The 14,185-nt window shown below is 47.9% G+C and overlaps 1 protein-coding gene across 4 annotated transcripts in view; it reads right to left on the reverse strand.

Annotated features, from left to right (window-relative positions):
- Positions 1–501: 501 nt before the first annotated feature.
- LOC117766862 (retinoic acid-induced protein 1) overlaps positions 502–14,185 on the reverse strand; it is a 53,872-nt gene continuing 40,188 nt past the window's right edge. For 2 of the 4 annotated variants that reach the window (XM_034594254.1, XM_034594256.1), the window contains exons 2-4: positions 6,787–13,355; positions 6,482–6,575; positions 5,356–5,417 (exon numbers count right to left, since the gene is read on the reverse strand). In XM_034594254.1, the coding sequence (XP_034450145.1) occupies positions 5,356–5,417; positions 6,482–6,575; positions 6,787–13,287 (6,657 nt within the window). In that variant the 5' untranslated portion in view covers positions 13,288–13,355. Of the gene's footprint in view, positions 2,146–5,355; positions 5,418–6,481; positions 6,576–6,786; positions 13,356–14,185 lie in introns of those variants that run through there. The other 2 variants (XM_034594258.1, XM_034594257.1) reach the window with 2 other exon arrangements.

Genomic DNA, 14,185 nt, shown 5'->3' on the forward strand with positions numbered 1-14,185 from the left:
TTCCCTCTGACAATATATCAAAACACATTTAGTCAAACTTTATATTTGTAAGCAAAGAACATTAGTTAAGGTTGATAGTTGCACATTATGTGATTTCTTGCAATCAGAAAGTTTGAAGTATTTACTACCTGGATCCGGACAATGGAAGGACCCAAGAATTGTTTTATTCATTTATTTAACGCTGCGAGATCTGTTGTTTGTTTGACAATCTCCTGACTTTTGTTAGTTGACTGTATTCAACTTCATCCGGCTTGATTAATGATGAACATGTAAATCATGTCCATACATTTAACAGCACAAGCTTTGAAATAACTTTGTTAAAGTGTCATGATAATTGGAAATGACTCGTTCATTGTGGCAACTTCAAACTGGCACATACTGTATAGTTTTGGAGGCTGATTGCCGGCCTCCCTCTGTACAACACCACAGTTTTAAGAAATCCGAATTGTCTTGTGTGTGTCAGTGTCAGTGCACGTTCAGTAAAGACAAAAAGAGCAGGCGTCAGTCGTAGCAGCATTGAAAGGTGCTGGTATATTTAACATTGGCGTTACAAAAAACATTTCAAACAAAGTGATGCTGTGTCATCAATTCCAAACAAATAGACATGAAAATCAATAAAACGGCATGCTCCAACTGAGGTGACATTCCCAAAAAAGGTCGTTTTTTTTTTTTCATCAATGGATTCTTTTAATAACATTTTATAAGCAATAACATATTCCATCTTATAGAAAATAAACATCTCTAGGAAATACTATACACAGTTATATTAGTACATCACATCTTACATTTAAACAGCATCAAATACTTATATACACCATTAAATAATGAGTTTCATAATAAAAGAGAAAGTTTGGTGTGGCGTTTTTGCACTTTCTTTTATGCTCTAATACTTAAATATGTCTCCTTTTGATATGACCAGTACTTAAACTGACGCCCTGTGCCGGGCGTTGTTACATAGCATGGCAGAGTGAGAAGCTACATTTGAAATACACAAACGTGTGTGTGTGTCATGAGATCTGAATTGAATGTGTATCTTTCTGCAGAGCTGTGAAATAATTATACATCATGGCAATGTTTAACAGTAATACTTATGAGCTGTACATAGACATGAAGTGAGATGGCCTGACCCCCAGTTGGACCCTTGGAGCCCTGATCTGCAACCTGTCAAGTGATGACTGTACATATTGAATGTGCACACAGTTGAATGGACTTTTTTTTTTTTTTTTCTTATTTCTTATTTTTATTCTCTGAAGAACACAAAGCCTGACATTTACCAAGGGTGACGCGATGATGTCGTATAGTCATAATGCACATCAAAATACATCTCCGAAGATAAGAGCGTTATATTAAAATACTGCGGCCATTTTATTCTTAACTCTTCAATATCAGAATATTTAGAACCTGTAAAGCACGTCATCATGTACAGCTTCCTTTTTTGTTTTTCGTTTTTGTCTCTTGTTTTGAACACAAACGCACACGTGGAGATGGGACACCCGGTGGTTGGGTGCTGCTTTTTTTGAAATGTACTCGAACATGAGACGCACTTCTTCACTCACACAGACACATGTTCACAAACACACCGATGATGAGACCGTAGAATGACAGATTCATGATTATCACACACACGCACACGCACACACAGACGCACTCACGGGCACACTCTTGGCCCACAGACAAGGTGGCCAGAGGGATGCTCCTGTCCAATCAGTGTCGGCCAGGTGTCTGAATATGATAGCAAGCCATCGAAAGGCAGAACACGCACACACACACATCCCTCACTCTGCATTTCAAACAGCCCCCCTGTGCACTGGGCCTCACAGGCACACAGTCTCTAAAGCGCAGGCTGTCCTCCTGTTAAACAGTGCCGCTGCCTTCTGCCTTCCAGTCACGGGCTCAGTTGAGAACACACATTTCCAGGCCAGGTTCAGGGAGCAGCTACTCTCTGTGGAGCGGTCTGCCCCCGAGCTTCACCTCAGTGCAGCCTTTTTTTTGCCTTTGCCCGGCCCCGACGAGCCTGTCCATCATCAGTCATCATTTTTTGGGGGGTATCGGTGGCTGTTCGGACAGCGTTTTCCTTTGCCTGGCCGGAGAGGTGGTGCTTGCTTGTTGGTGGTGGAGGTGGTACACTGGAATATCTTACAGGTCCTGTTGACGAAGGGTAAAGAGACCGTGACATGAATGCAGATCACAAACACACATGGAGCACAAACATGACTTCTTGAGTTTCAATTACATGTTACATCTCCATGCAACTTTATTACACAGGTTCAAGGTAAAGGGTCACAAGCGTTTTTCATCAAATAGCTTGAGAACACAACTAATTTAATCAAATCAAATCAGTGCCTGAAGTTTCTCTCTCTGCTGCATTAGTCTTGAACTCATCACCGCTGAATTCCCTCTAATTCCTCAGCCTTGATGTTCTCTTGATGTTCATCTAGACATTTTCATGCAGGTAGACTGCAGGTGGAGGCGCCTCGTGCAGATGTGCAGCTCGTATGTCTGTGCGTCTTTTGTGTGCGAGACCGAACAAGAGCGTTTCTGTGCAGATCTGCAGAACGCAGACATGAAAGCGAGCTGGCTGCAGCGTGCACGGGTGGGGAGATGGATGCATCTGGCCAGTGAACCAGCTCCACTGTGAGAGACACAGCAGGAACGCCTACTAATTGTGCCGGTGTGCTGGTGCTGCTGGTGGTGGTGGAATGCCTTCTTTCCCCTTATCCTCCTCTGCAGCCCCCAAGTATCTCTCATTCCCTCTCCGTCTTTCTCTGAACTGCCAGTTACCCGTCCTCATGCCCTGGACTCAGACCAGCAGCTTTGCTCTCTGTCTTTTATCTGTCTCTCTTTCTCTTTCAGTCTGTCTATTTCTTTCCCCCTCTCCCTCTTTGAAGTTTCCCCCCTCTTTCTGTTTACCTCCCTGGAGTAACTCATCCCTTTTTTTACGCCTTCAGTCTCACTTGTTCTCTCTCTACTTCTCCATCACTGAGTGTGTCTCCCCTTTTTGCTGCCTGTCTCTCTCGTTGGCCTTCTTTTCTCTTTCTATCCGTCTCTTTTATTCTGTCGCTCTCTGATGTAACTGCCCCCATTCGTCTTTTGTTCCCACCCAGCTGCTGCAGCACAAAACAGTCTGTTTCTCTCTCTCCCCCTGCCTCTGCCTCTCTCTCTCCCACTCCCACTCACATGTGCATGTGTGTATGAGCGTAGCGGTAACCTGTTAATGAACCTGTGTGGACAAGCACAGTTTGTGTGTGTGTGTGTGTGTGTGAAGGCATAGCTAAAGGCAGCATGTGTTTGCAATGTCATCGATATGTGCGCTCCAGCCCTGAAACCAAGTGAACGCAGGCAGAGAGAGAGTTTCTGAGGGGGACCCATGGGTGGGGTGGTTGCGTGCTTGTGTGTGTATGTGTGTGTGTGTGTGTGTGTACGTGTGCGTCTGCTCTTCCCTTTGATTAGGCTGCTCAGCGTAAATTGGCACAGCACAGACCCCCCCCCCCCCCCCACACACACGCACACACACACACACACACACACACACACACACACACACAGACCTTCAGATCCCTCAGCTGATGACAGCTCTGTCTCAGCCCGCTAACAACAATCTCTCTCTGTCTTGCTCTCCTTTTCTCACACTCTATTTCTGCTACTTAGACGTGGGAGTTGAGGTGAAGAGAGACAGGGAGAGGAGGTGAGGGAGAGAGAGAGAGATAGAGAGAGAGAGAGAGACAGGGAGAGGAGGTGAGGGAGAGAGAGCGAGGGAGAGAGAGAGAGGAAAGGGAGGACGACTGAAAATGAAAATGGAAAAAGGGAGCACACGGGAGATGAGAGGTGATGCGAGTGAGAGACAGAGGGAGCTGGAACAGCAGGGGAGCGCAGGAGTAAATATAAGGGGAACAGGGAGAGAGGGAGAAAATAACAAGAGGCAGGAGCAGAGAGAGGGAGAGAAGATGGGTGGAAGGAGCATGTGGGGAGGATACCAGGCAGTGGTGGTGGGTGGGGTGTTTTGATCAAGAGCCAGCTTTTCATCCCTGTCAGTCTGCACAGAGGAGAACAGGAGAGAGGGAGGGGGAGAGATGCGGAGAAGGGAGGGAGGGAGGGAGGGAGGCTGCTGCCTCAATGCACCGCTGCTCCCTGCTGAATGTCAGCATCTCTCCGCCTCCCCCCCCCCCCCCACCCACCCACCCACCCTCTTCTGCATTTGACCTTCCCCTCTTGTGCTGCAGTGAAAATACGCCACCAGCAGATGGCGTGTGTCTTGCAGGTGAGCTGACAGTGGAGTTCGAGGTGGCCCACTGTGATTGCAGTGGTTTACGGTCATGGCAGTGGGTGTGAGTGACAGTAACACACAAAGGGCACAGAACCGTTATTGGTTTAACTTGCCAAGGTCATTGAGTACGTATGGATTCAGTAACACACGATGTCCGAGATGAGATCCAGGCCTGTATGTGTTATACTGACACGAGAGAACATCACCCTGAACCCTCAGGTTTTCCTCTTTCATTCCTTCTGTGTTTTACAGGAGCTGACGACTGTGTTTTCTGTTCGGTATCATCTATTGTGCTGCTGCCTGTGACAGCAACGTGACAATTCAATTGTTTTTCTTCAGTGCAGGGAAGAGCGACGACGAGAGGAAAGGACAAAAAGACGATGCCATGTTTGTGGTGTAGCGAGGGAGGGGGGAAAAAATCTGAATCGCACAGTGGTTTTTAAAGCAGGGAGGTTATCAGTGTTGTTATGGGAACAATTTCTGCACAAGACATATGTGAAACACTCATATCTAATAGGCTATTCTCCCAGATGCAAAGACAGACCACCTTGTTTTTGTGATTGACTGTTAAACGTGCAATATGTAACCTCAGCCACTAGGGGTCCCTCAAAGGACCTAGTTTGATGACGTGAAGCAGCGTGGGATCATGGGAGTTATTGTCTTCACCACCATTGCTGATGAGCATCTACATGACGTGACTCAGGTGCAAATCATGTTCAAGGATAAGGTAATGTTTTATCCATGTTACGCAGCAAACGGCAATGAGTAGTGGTGATTCATTTTGAGTGATACAAACAGTGGACGTGTATTTTAATTTGTCCCAGAAGTTATAGCAGTGAAGTGACAAACAATGCTGATATGACAAAATGAAATGTGACTACAATGATGCGTCCTGCCCCCTTGAATGAACTTGTGGATTTCTCAGGGTTTGATGATAGATAGATAGATAGATAGATAGATAGATAGAAACATATGGCGATAGGGATGATAAATAAATTACATAGGTCTATTTTGAAGTGGAGTAGAAGTCCAAAAGATGTTAAACCCCTCAAATATGGAACTAGATGCATTTGTGTACTTGTTTTGAGTTTTTATTTTCTTACCTCGTGTTTTGGACATTTAATGGAGAAGTCGTCCTCGTGGAATGTGCAGCCTTTTGGTGAGGAGAGAGAAAATAAAGGAAAACAGAGAATACGTTAAAACGCGGCAGATAGACAATAATATAATAAACACATAGAGTGAGGAGGACACGCACAACCCCCCCCCCCCCCACCGAGAAACAACAAACAAATGCATAGGGGTTGGAATACAATGAAACCGGTGCAAGAAGGAGAAAGAGAGAGAGAGGAAGAGCCAGAGCGAGCAACAGAGAGAAGAGAGAGACTGAGTGGATGAGATGCGACGCAGGCAGGCAGTCAGATATGGCTGGTGCACTCAGCAGGATTAAAAGGGGCCTCGCTCTGCTCCCTGTGCTGGCTCGGCAGACGTGGCAGGCCTTCTAATCCTCACACTGTACCTCCTTGGCATGAGGTAACGTAAGGGGAAACCATACAACACATGTGCTGACACACAGACACTCGCTTACGTTGGCAAGAATAACCAGGGACACACACACACACACACACACACACACACACACACACACACACACACACACACACGCACAAAACATTGAAAGGGATCGGACATAGGCCACATTGTTGCAAGACGTACATGGGGATGCATTCAGGCAGGAAGGCTCACACATACATGCACATTCGGTCCTAAAACAGCAGAATGGATGAATGGAGCCACAGGGGTTGTGGTCAATAATGCACACATACTCCTCCCTCTATCTCTTCCCGGTCTCCCCCTTGCACACTCCAGGGTCCCACTTTCCTCTTATCATCCCCTTTATTCAAAGCTCCCTCCCTCGTCCCCTCTCCCCCAGCACTCTCAGAAATCTCGTCTCGCACTCAATAATGTTACTTCTTGGTGTTTTTTCCTTCTCTCATTTTACCCACATCCACTTTCCCTCCCCTATCTTTCTTCCCTGTCCTTTCATTTTTCTCTCCTTTTTTTCTGCCTACCGAATTTGTTCCCCTCCTTATTGCCCTCTCAACCCACGTTCAATTTCCCGTTCCCAATTGCCCTCCTCATTTCTCCTCCCCCTCTCATGGCTTTTTCTTCACTTTTCATCCCTTGTTGCTCTCCTCCTCTCATGCTGTGGTCTCTTACCTATCTCTTTGGCGCAGACATAATGGTATTTATGAGAGCAGCCTCTCCAACAGCAGCTGAGGGACGCCCCCACAATCTGGCACTTGTAGCAGCTCTGGTGTTACAGACAGACGGACATATGGACCAGGACCCATGTAGACACAAACAGGTGACCGGGCACAAAGGGAAAGAGAGAAGAAGAGGAAAAATTGCAGAAAGTTAGAACAAAATTCTCAAAACAGTCGTAGAGTATTCTGTAGTATTTCACTTCACACATCTGCGGATATCTCGGAATTGCACAAGACTTGTGGTCATTGTTAACTTACCGTTTGGGCTGAGTTGTTGGCAGCCTCCTTCAGTCCGTATAGCCTCCCAGCTACCATAATTACCCCCTTGGTCCAGATGGCACAGTTTTCATGCGCCCAGTGCTCCTTAGCCTCTGCCTCTGCTTGTAGCCTTTGGAACACGCTGTCACTGCCCTCTTGGTCACTGGAGACCCCTGCACTGATGGCCTGGAGCTGCCTCATCCTCCTGAACCTCTCCCGGAGAGTTAATCTTCGTGAACCACCCTCCCGACCCGTCCTTTCTGTTCTCTCTGCCCGTCGGTAGTGCCAATGATGGGTCCTGTTACTACTGCCCTCTTGCGAGGACGCTTCTGTGTTGGCCTCCTTTTCTGTGATGTCCTCGTCCTCATTCTTTGAGGAGTTGCCTGGGTTTTCACTGCTGCTACTGTTGTGTTCGCTGCTCTTCTCGGACTCACCCCTGAGGGATTCTGTGTGTGCGGTCGTCAAAAGTTTCCTTGGAACACCATCTTCTGTGTAGTAAGGTCCACACAAATCACCCAGGTCTCTGTAATTTGCCGGCTGTCCACACAGGCTGCATGTCAGACACCTCCCAATTAGATTTCTATTTACCAAGGGTCCTTGTAGCATGGCAGCAGTGTGTGGTACTACTTTTGCAATTGTGAAAGGATTCTTCATTCTGAGTATGCCCTTTTTTCTTCGTCTCTGAAATATGACTGCATCCTCAGGCTTGTTGACTATGGCACACCAAGAGGAAAAGTCTCGAGAGTTGTTAATCCGTACGTAAGGACAGAAAGACAGTTTTGAATTTTGATGTACTGGCCTGCGCCTGATTCTTTTCACAGTAATTGTCTCTGTCTGCTTTTCTGATATTGTCACCATAGGACCCACAATATATGCCTTCTCTTTTTCCTCATTCTCTATTTCCCTTCCTTCTTGTTCATCTTTTTCTCTCACTTCTTTTTCTGCCTGTTCACACCCTGCAGCCCTTACTACTGCCTCGATAACCTCAATGACGTCTTTCATCCCAGGTTTTGGCCCAGGCTTTTTGTGGACCTTCACTGGAATGCCAGGAATCTGCTCCGATAAGGTTTTGCCTCGTTTCCTCTTGGTTGGGTTTGCTGATGGTTTTCTCCCTCTCCTGGGTTTCTGGATGAGTTCTGTGCTGTTCACCTTGGGGGGTTCTGTGATCTCATCTAAGGTGATTGGCACAGTTAGTGTGGACTCTACAGGCGATGCCTTCTCTTCTACCCTCTCCAGTTGTTGTTCGGTTGTTTCTATATTTGTCTCCTCAACTGGCTCCATTTCTTCCAGAGGAGTTTGAACTTTTCTCTTCTTTCTCCTCTGTTTTAGATGCATCTCATGATTGTTTTTGATGGCCCTCTGCTTGGCTAGCCGTGGTGTTGTAACTATCAGGCTCCCTGCTTCCAAGGCTACTATAGACGCATCTGTACTCTCCACCATAGCCCATCTCTTCCTTTTAGTTCTGGATGATTTAGTAACAGCAGTAGAAACACCTTCTGAAGTCTGCCACTCTCCTGCAGCCTTGACTTCCACTGGGACATCCATTAAGCTCCAAACCTGGTCAGCTCCATCATCCAGTTGTATCTCTGATTTAATGTTTTTCTGAATTGCAATCTGCTTACTTACAACCTCCTCTTCCAGCCCTTGACTCACCTTATCTGGTGTTGATGCTACTTGACTCGCCTCATGCGTTTCCCTTTCTCGGGTCACCTCCTCTTTTCTCACTGCCCCTTGGTGTTGTTTTACCTCTTCTTGTCTAGACTCTATGCTTTTCACTTCTCCCTCTGTCGTCTCAGTGCCTTTTATGAGCACAGACGTGTCACCTTCCTTTAAGACATGTTGAGACAAAGCCTTAGCTGTTACATCATCAGTTAGGTGACTGTCTATCTGTGGAATTGGAAGGTGTTTTTTTGAGCTTGGAGATGTATTTTTCTGCACCATGGCTTCATATTTCTGTCCCCTACCCTTTCTTGGTGGAAGAACTTTTGTTTTAGTGGGACACTGAGGCGGCACCACAGGCACATCACTAGTAATCTCAGTTTCACTGATGTTAGGAGTGTCTTTGGTTGAGGGAGTGACCACAATGGCTTTCTTGGGCGGCCCTCGCTTTCGTTTGGGGGCCCGGACAGCCTTATCTTTAGGTGTAGAGAAGTTTTGCTCCAGCTGGGGGGGTTGAAATGGTAAAGGTTTTGGTTTGGGCTTTGGACCCCTCTTCTTCTTTGCTGTTGGTGTAGAAAGCTCTGTGCTAGGTTCCCGTTTTAGTGGAAGTGATGTCTTTTCTTCAGGTTGTTCAGTTGGGACCGGTGAGGCAAGAGGTGCAGGTGGGTCTGCTGGTACATCTGTATTTTTAACTGCATTGGTAATAGGAGTACGAGTTTGTTCCACAGTTACAGGCTCTTCTACTTTTGGAGAAACATCACTGGTTTTAATTTCTGGTACTGTGTGGGACAGGATATCTTCCCCTATGATTTTTTCCTTTTCTTTTGACAGTTTTTCTTGTGAGGGTTTTCTGGATCTCAACACCATGTTCTTACCTTCCTTTTCTGGTGCCTTTACCTCACACTTTGCTTGTTTCTCCTCCTGGTTTACTGGTCTTACATCCTGGTTTATTTGTGATATTGTAGCTTTAAGGCTCTTTCTGCCCCTGCTTTGAAGTCCTGTCAATGGTTGAGTTGTTTCTTCTTGTTTTACATGCTTTGCTTTTGAAACTGAGCCTTTTGGACGACCCACAGGGGCCTTGATGGTTGCTGTGTCAGTGATGGGCAAAACATCTGTAGGCTTAGGTCCGGGTTTAGGTCCTGGTTTTGCAGCTGGCTTTAGAGCTGGTTTTGAGCCAGGTTTTGAACCTGGTTTGGGTCCTGGTTTTCGTTTCATAAGAGTCTCAGTTTTCAGGGGCAGCTCCAGTTCATTTGGCACAGGTTTTGGTCCTGGTTTAGGACCTGGTTTAGGTCCAGGTTTTGCTCCAGGCTTTAGCCCATGTTTAGGCCCTGATTTTGGACCTGGCTTTGCTCCTGGTTTGGGCCCTGGTTTTGGCCCAGGCTTCGAACCTGTTTTTGGGCCTGGTTTTCTCTTCACATTAGGCTCGACTTTGGGAGGCAAGTCTGGTGCATTGAATGAACGAGTGCACATTCTTGAACGAAAACCATCAGTCAGCATTTTTGGAGTCTGTCTCATAATAGATTCCTGATGAACTAGGTCCATTTGATCTGAGAACAGCACTGTTTTGCTTGGAGACATGCAGGATTTCTGCGTAGGTGAGGGGGCTCCTTCCTCCTCCTTCTCCCGCTCCCTCTCCAAGCTGAGCTGTCGCCTGATTCCCACACCTGAATGCATGATTCTTCTTCTGCCCCTGGCATGCTTACGTCCAAACGCCCTCGGCTGAGCAGATGGGGCCATGGGCTCTGGCTTGGCCGAGGGGGTCACAGCACTGGCGCAGCTGATGCCTGGCTCCATGTCCTCATCACCTTTTTTTGGGGAGGGTGGAGTGTCTGCCCAAGAGGGGGGTGAGGGAAGTATTGACTTCCCTGGAAGCTGAGGAGAGTCTGGCTCCAGCACTTTAGCATCACTGTGATCAATATGATCTCTGGTCTGAGCTGGAGGTGTTGCCTTTTCATTGAGCGCTGAGAAGACAGGCATCGCAGAATGGGGCTGAGGAGCAGTGTCACCAATGGCTGACTCCCTTGCAGAAGCGTCTGCTGCTGCTGTTACTGCTGCTGCATTTGGATGGGCTGGTGTCCCTGTAAACTCATTGTCAGTGTGGAGATCTGCAGGAGGCTTCTCTGGCCCATCTCTATTATTAATTTGCTCCTCAGTTGTTGACTTCCTTACTTCCTCCTCCTCCCCGAGTTCCTCCCTAACCTCTGCAGACAGAGGAGGGGAAAGAGCATGTTGCACTCTTTTCTGTATTTCATCTTCTTCTTCATCTTCTTCATCGGCCTCCCTATCCTCCTCCCTATCCTCCTCCTCCTCCTCCTCCTCCTCCTCCTCCTCCTCCTCATCTCTGCTCTCTTTCTTGTCTGAATTGCTCTCATCCAAAGCCTCGACTTGGGGGGTTGGAGAGGTGTTCTCTGAGCTATCCTCTTTCTCTGTGGAATATTGATCCTGTTCAAGGTCACCTCCAGAAATGAAAGGCAGTGTTTTCACTGAGCTCTCAGAAGCAGTTGGAGACTCAGATTTGAATGCCTCTGATTTCATCTCTTGGCCAAAGTGTTCTTTGTGGCTTGAATCAGAAAGACCTGCCGGGGACTGTTCAACTAAGTCTCTTGCATCAGGGTCATATTTGCTCTGGACCCCTTGGTACACTGTCTCATCATAGCAGTAGCCTTTTTCTGTTACCTCCTTGTTTACTTTGCTATAGAGAGAGGGGCATTTCTCTTTATCTCTCCATTGCTCCAGTTTCTCTGTTGATATAGTTGTGTCTAAATCTGTGTCACAGTCAGGAGTTTTTTCTGTTGTCACCTCCTCTTTGTCGGCTGATTTCTCTGTCCAGGCCGATTCTTCAAAGTTCTCTTTGACAGGCTCATTGTTATGCTGTATATCTAAAGGAGAGTCACTTTCTTGTTTCAATGGACTTGGGATTGTAATGCTTGTAGGAGACCTCTCATCACCAATGCTCTTTGCTGGGGTACTCATGCCATCTCCTCCCTGACCTGACTGGCACCTAGTAGCATCAGGTGTAAGGTTGTGCAGACCTGAGTCCCCAGACCTGGTGGACATATCATCTGGAGATGTCATGGAGCATGAAGAGGTGGTGTCCAAGCTGAGGTGTGTGTTGTTAGGGGCCTGTGCAGGACTTCGGCCCTGGCCACAGTAGTAGTAGCCCCTCTCCAGTTGTTCATCGCTACTGCTAGAGTAGCCTCCCTCATGTAGTTCCATGGGCATTGGTTGGTGCTGTGGGGTAGAGTAAGGGTCCTGCATGGGGCCTCCACCAACACCCCCACCACCATCTGGATATGGAGGACTTTTATACTCCTCACCCTTTTTGGAAGATGCTCCACTACCAACACTGCTGTTGCTCCCTCCACTGTTGCGCTTACTGCCTTTTTTGTTGGCCACCATTGCCTCGGAAAGCAGCAGCTGCTGGACATTATTAGAGATGTTTTCTACCTGAGAGGTGAGGGCATTCAGGCTCCACAAGCTGGGGTTTGAGAGCAGTTTCTCTGAGAAGCGCTCTTTCATGGTGGGAACCTGCGGTGTGGAAGTATAGTTGTGCGGGGCCGCATGGGCCACGTTGGGTGAGGGGTGTGAGCGAGGGGGCATCAACATGGTGTTGGCAGTGGCTTGCTCCTGCATGCCAGCTGAAGAGGATGAAGAGGAAGAGGCTGCCCCAGGAGTCATGGGAGGTTGGCCATATTGAAACGACTCGGGATTGGTCATTAGTGGTGAAGGGGTGGAACTGTATGAGGGGGAACGTCCTACAGAGCGGGCAGGGGAGTGGCTTGAAGAGGGGCTACAAGTCTGATAATACTGTTCTGGTGATCTGACTGACAGCTCTGAGAGACAGTAGTTTTGTTGGGGTTGGCTGTAGTGTTGGTATTTGGGGTGGGGCTCCTGTGGGTTTGCCATTGTCTGTATAGGAGTCTGCTGCTCATATCCTCTGGAGGGAGCCTGCTGGTAGCCATAACTGTTCTGGGCTGACCTGTAACCCCCCTGCTTCAGATTGCTGTGGCTGCTCATTTGTCTGCCATACTGGGAATTTGGGGGCATGTTGTAACCCTTGTAACAGTGGGGCATAGGGCTACACTTTTCCATGTATGGTGAAGGAGAAGGTGAGTGCTGGGTGTAGTGCAGGTGACTCTGGGAATACATGAGAGATGAGGGGGCAGGGTTTGCAGGGTGGGACTGGTGGTGGGGGCTGGTATAGGCAGGGGCAGATGGCTGGTGGCACTGGGTCTGGGAATGGCCCAAGATGTTCTGGTCCAGGTATTGGGAGGGGCCAGGTGTGGGGGTACCACTAGCCTCCATACGCCCCACCAACTCCTGCTCATACTGAGTTAATTGAGCTGGGTCATCCCACTTCTGCTGGAGGTGGCCCTCGCTCATATACTGAGCTGAGTAATTCCCAGAACCCATATGGTTACCATAGCCCCCAGGGCCCTGCAGGTGCTGACTGGGATTTGGTGCGGGCACTTTGCTTCCTCTGTAGGATTTCTTTGCCTGCGTGGATGCTGTGCCCCCATTTCCACTCCCATTCCCTCCACCATTTCCTGGGTAACCAGCATAGGTTTGCTGGCTGTAACAGTCCTTGGGTCCTCCTGCAGTTCCTGGTCCTGCAACTGGAGGCATGCTTGTGGGGTTTGTCAATGAATGAGGCTCATAGCCTGTCCTGGTGAGCCCTGGTCCTGGACCTGGATGTGGAACGGGGCCTGGGTGTGGGTGCTGGGGGTGGGGTTGATGCGGATGTTGCCGGTAGGTCTCCAGGCGGGATAATTCATGGGGCTCCTGCTGGTAGCAGGGTTGGTTGCTGTGGTAACCACCGCTGCGCTCACGGAAGGACTGCATCTCTCCGTCTGTAGCCAGAGCAGGGAGGGGGAGGTGAGATGGGAAAGGGGGAAGGGGGGTTAGGGGTTCTGGAGGCAGGGATGGAGGGGGGGGAGAAGTGAGAGAAAAGAGGGAGAAATTGTGAGGGTTAGTGCTGTTGAGCTGCTGGTTTATCCATTCTGTATGTTCTCCTTTCATATTCAATGTCTAATTCAACTTTAACATTCGCCAGGAGTCAAAGGCAAACTCTCCCCCTCACTGAGAATCGTTGAAAATTTGATTTTCACACTCACGCAAACTTTTGATCACACACAGGTGTGTGTGTAGATCCCATGTATTATATAAACAGAAAAAAATTCAAAAGCAGTTTAATATCACAGCAGTGGCTGTATTTTATATTGCACTGATAGTTGATTTCTCTCGTCCTGATTTGAAGAAACGTGTGTGTGTATGTGTGTTTTCTTCTTTTGTATGTATATAAAATGGCCCCACAATAGTTCAGGCTTCCGGATCTTTCAGTCACTCAAGATGGAGGGGCATGCGTGTGACGCAGTCTCTGGTGCTCTGATTGACAGGTCCGAGAGAGAGAGAGAGAGAGAGAGAGAGAGAGAGAGAGAGAGAGAGGGGTGTGTGGCAACTTGATTATTTGGAATAAATAAATCATAAAACTTGTTTACACTGTGTTTGTGTGTGTCTGTGCTTGAGCAAGGTTGCAGGGTGACTTGTATGTGTTTGATTATGTTGGGTTCATGATTGAGGCCAGGCAAACGTTCAATGGCTACAGGCCACAGCAGTGAAATGATGTCTGAGGAGCAGCCATGTTGGGTCATAACACTCGCTCTAAGTCTGAACCGGTATTCTCTCTGGAGGATGTGTGAACGCAAATGTCCGAGTGAGAAGCTCCGTAGTTTCTACAGAC

The sequence above is a fragment of the Hippoglossus hippoglossus genome, chromosome 8 (genome assembly GCF_009819705.1).
Source record: "Hippoglossus hippoglossus isolate fHipHip1 chromosome 8, fHipHip1.pri, whole genome shotgun sequence".
NCBI classification, from domain to species: domain Eukaryota; kingdom Metazoa; phylum Chordata; class Actinopteri; order Pleuronectiformes; family Pleuronectidae; genus Hippoglossus; species Hippoglossus hippoglossus.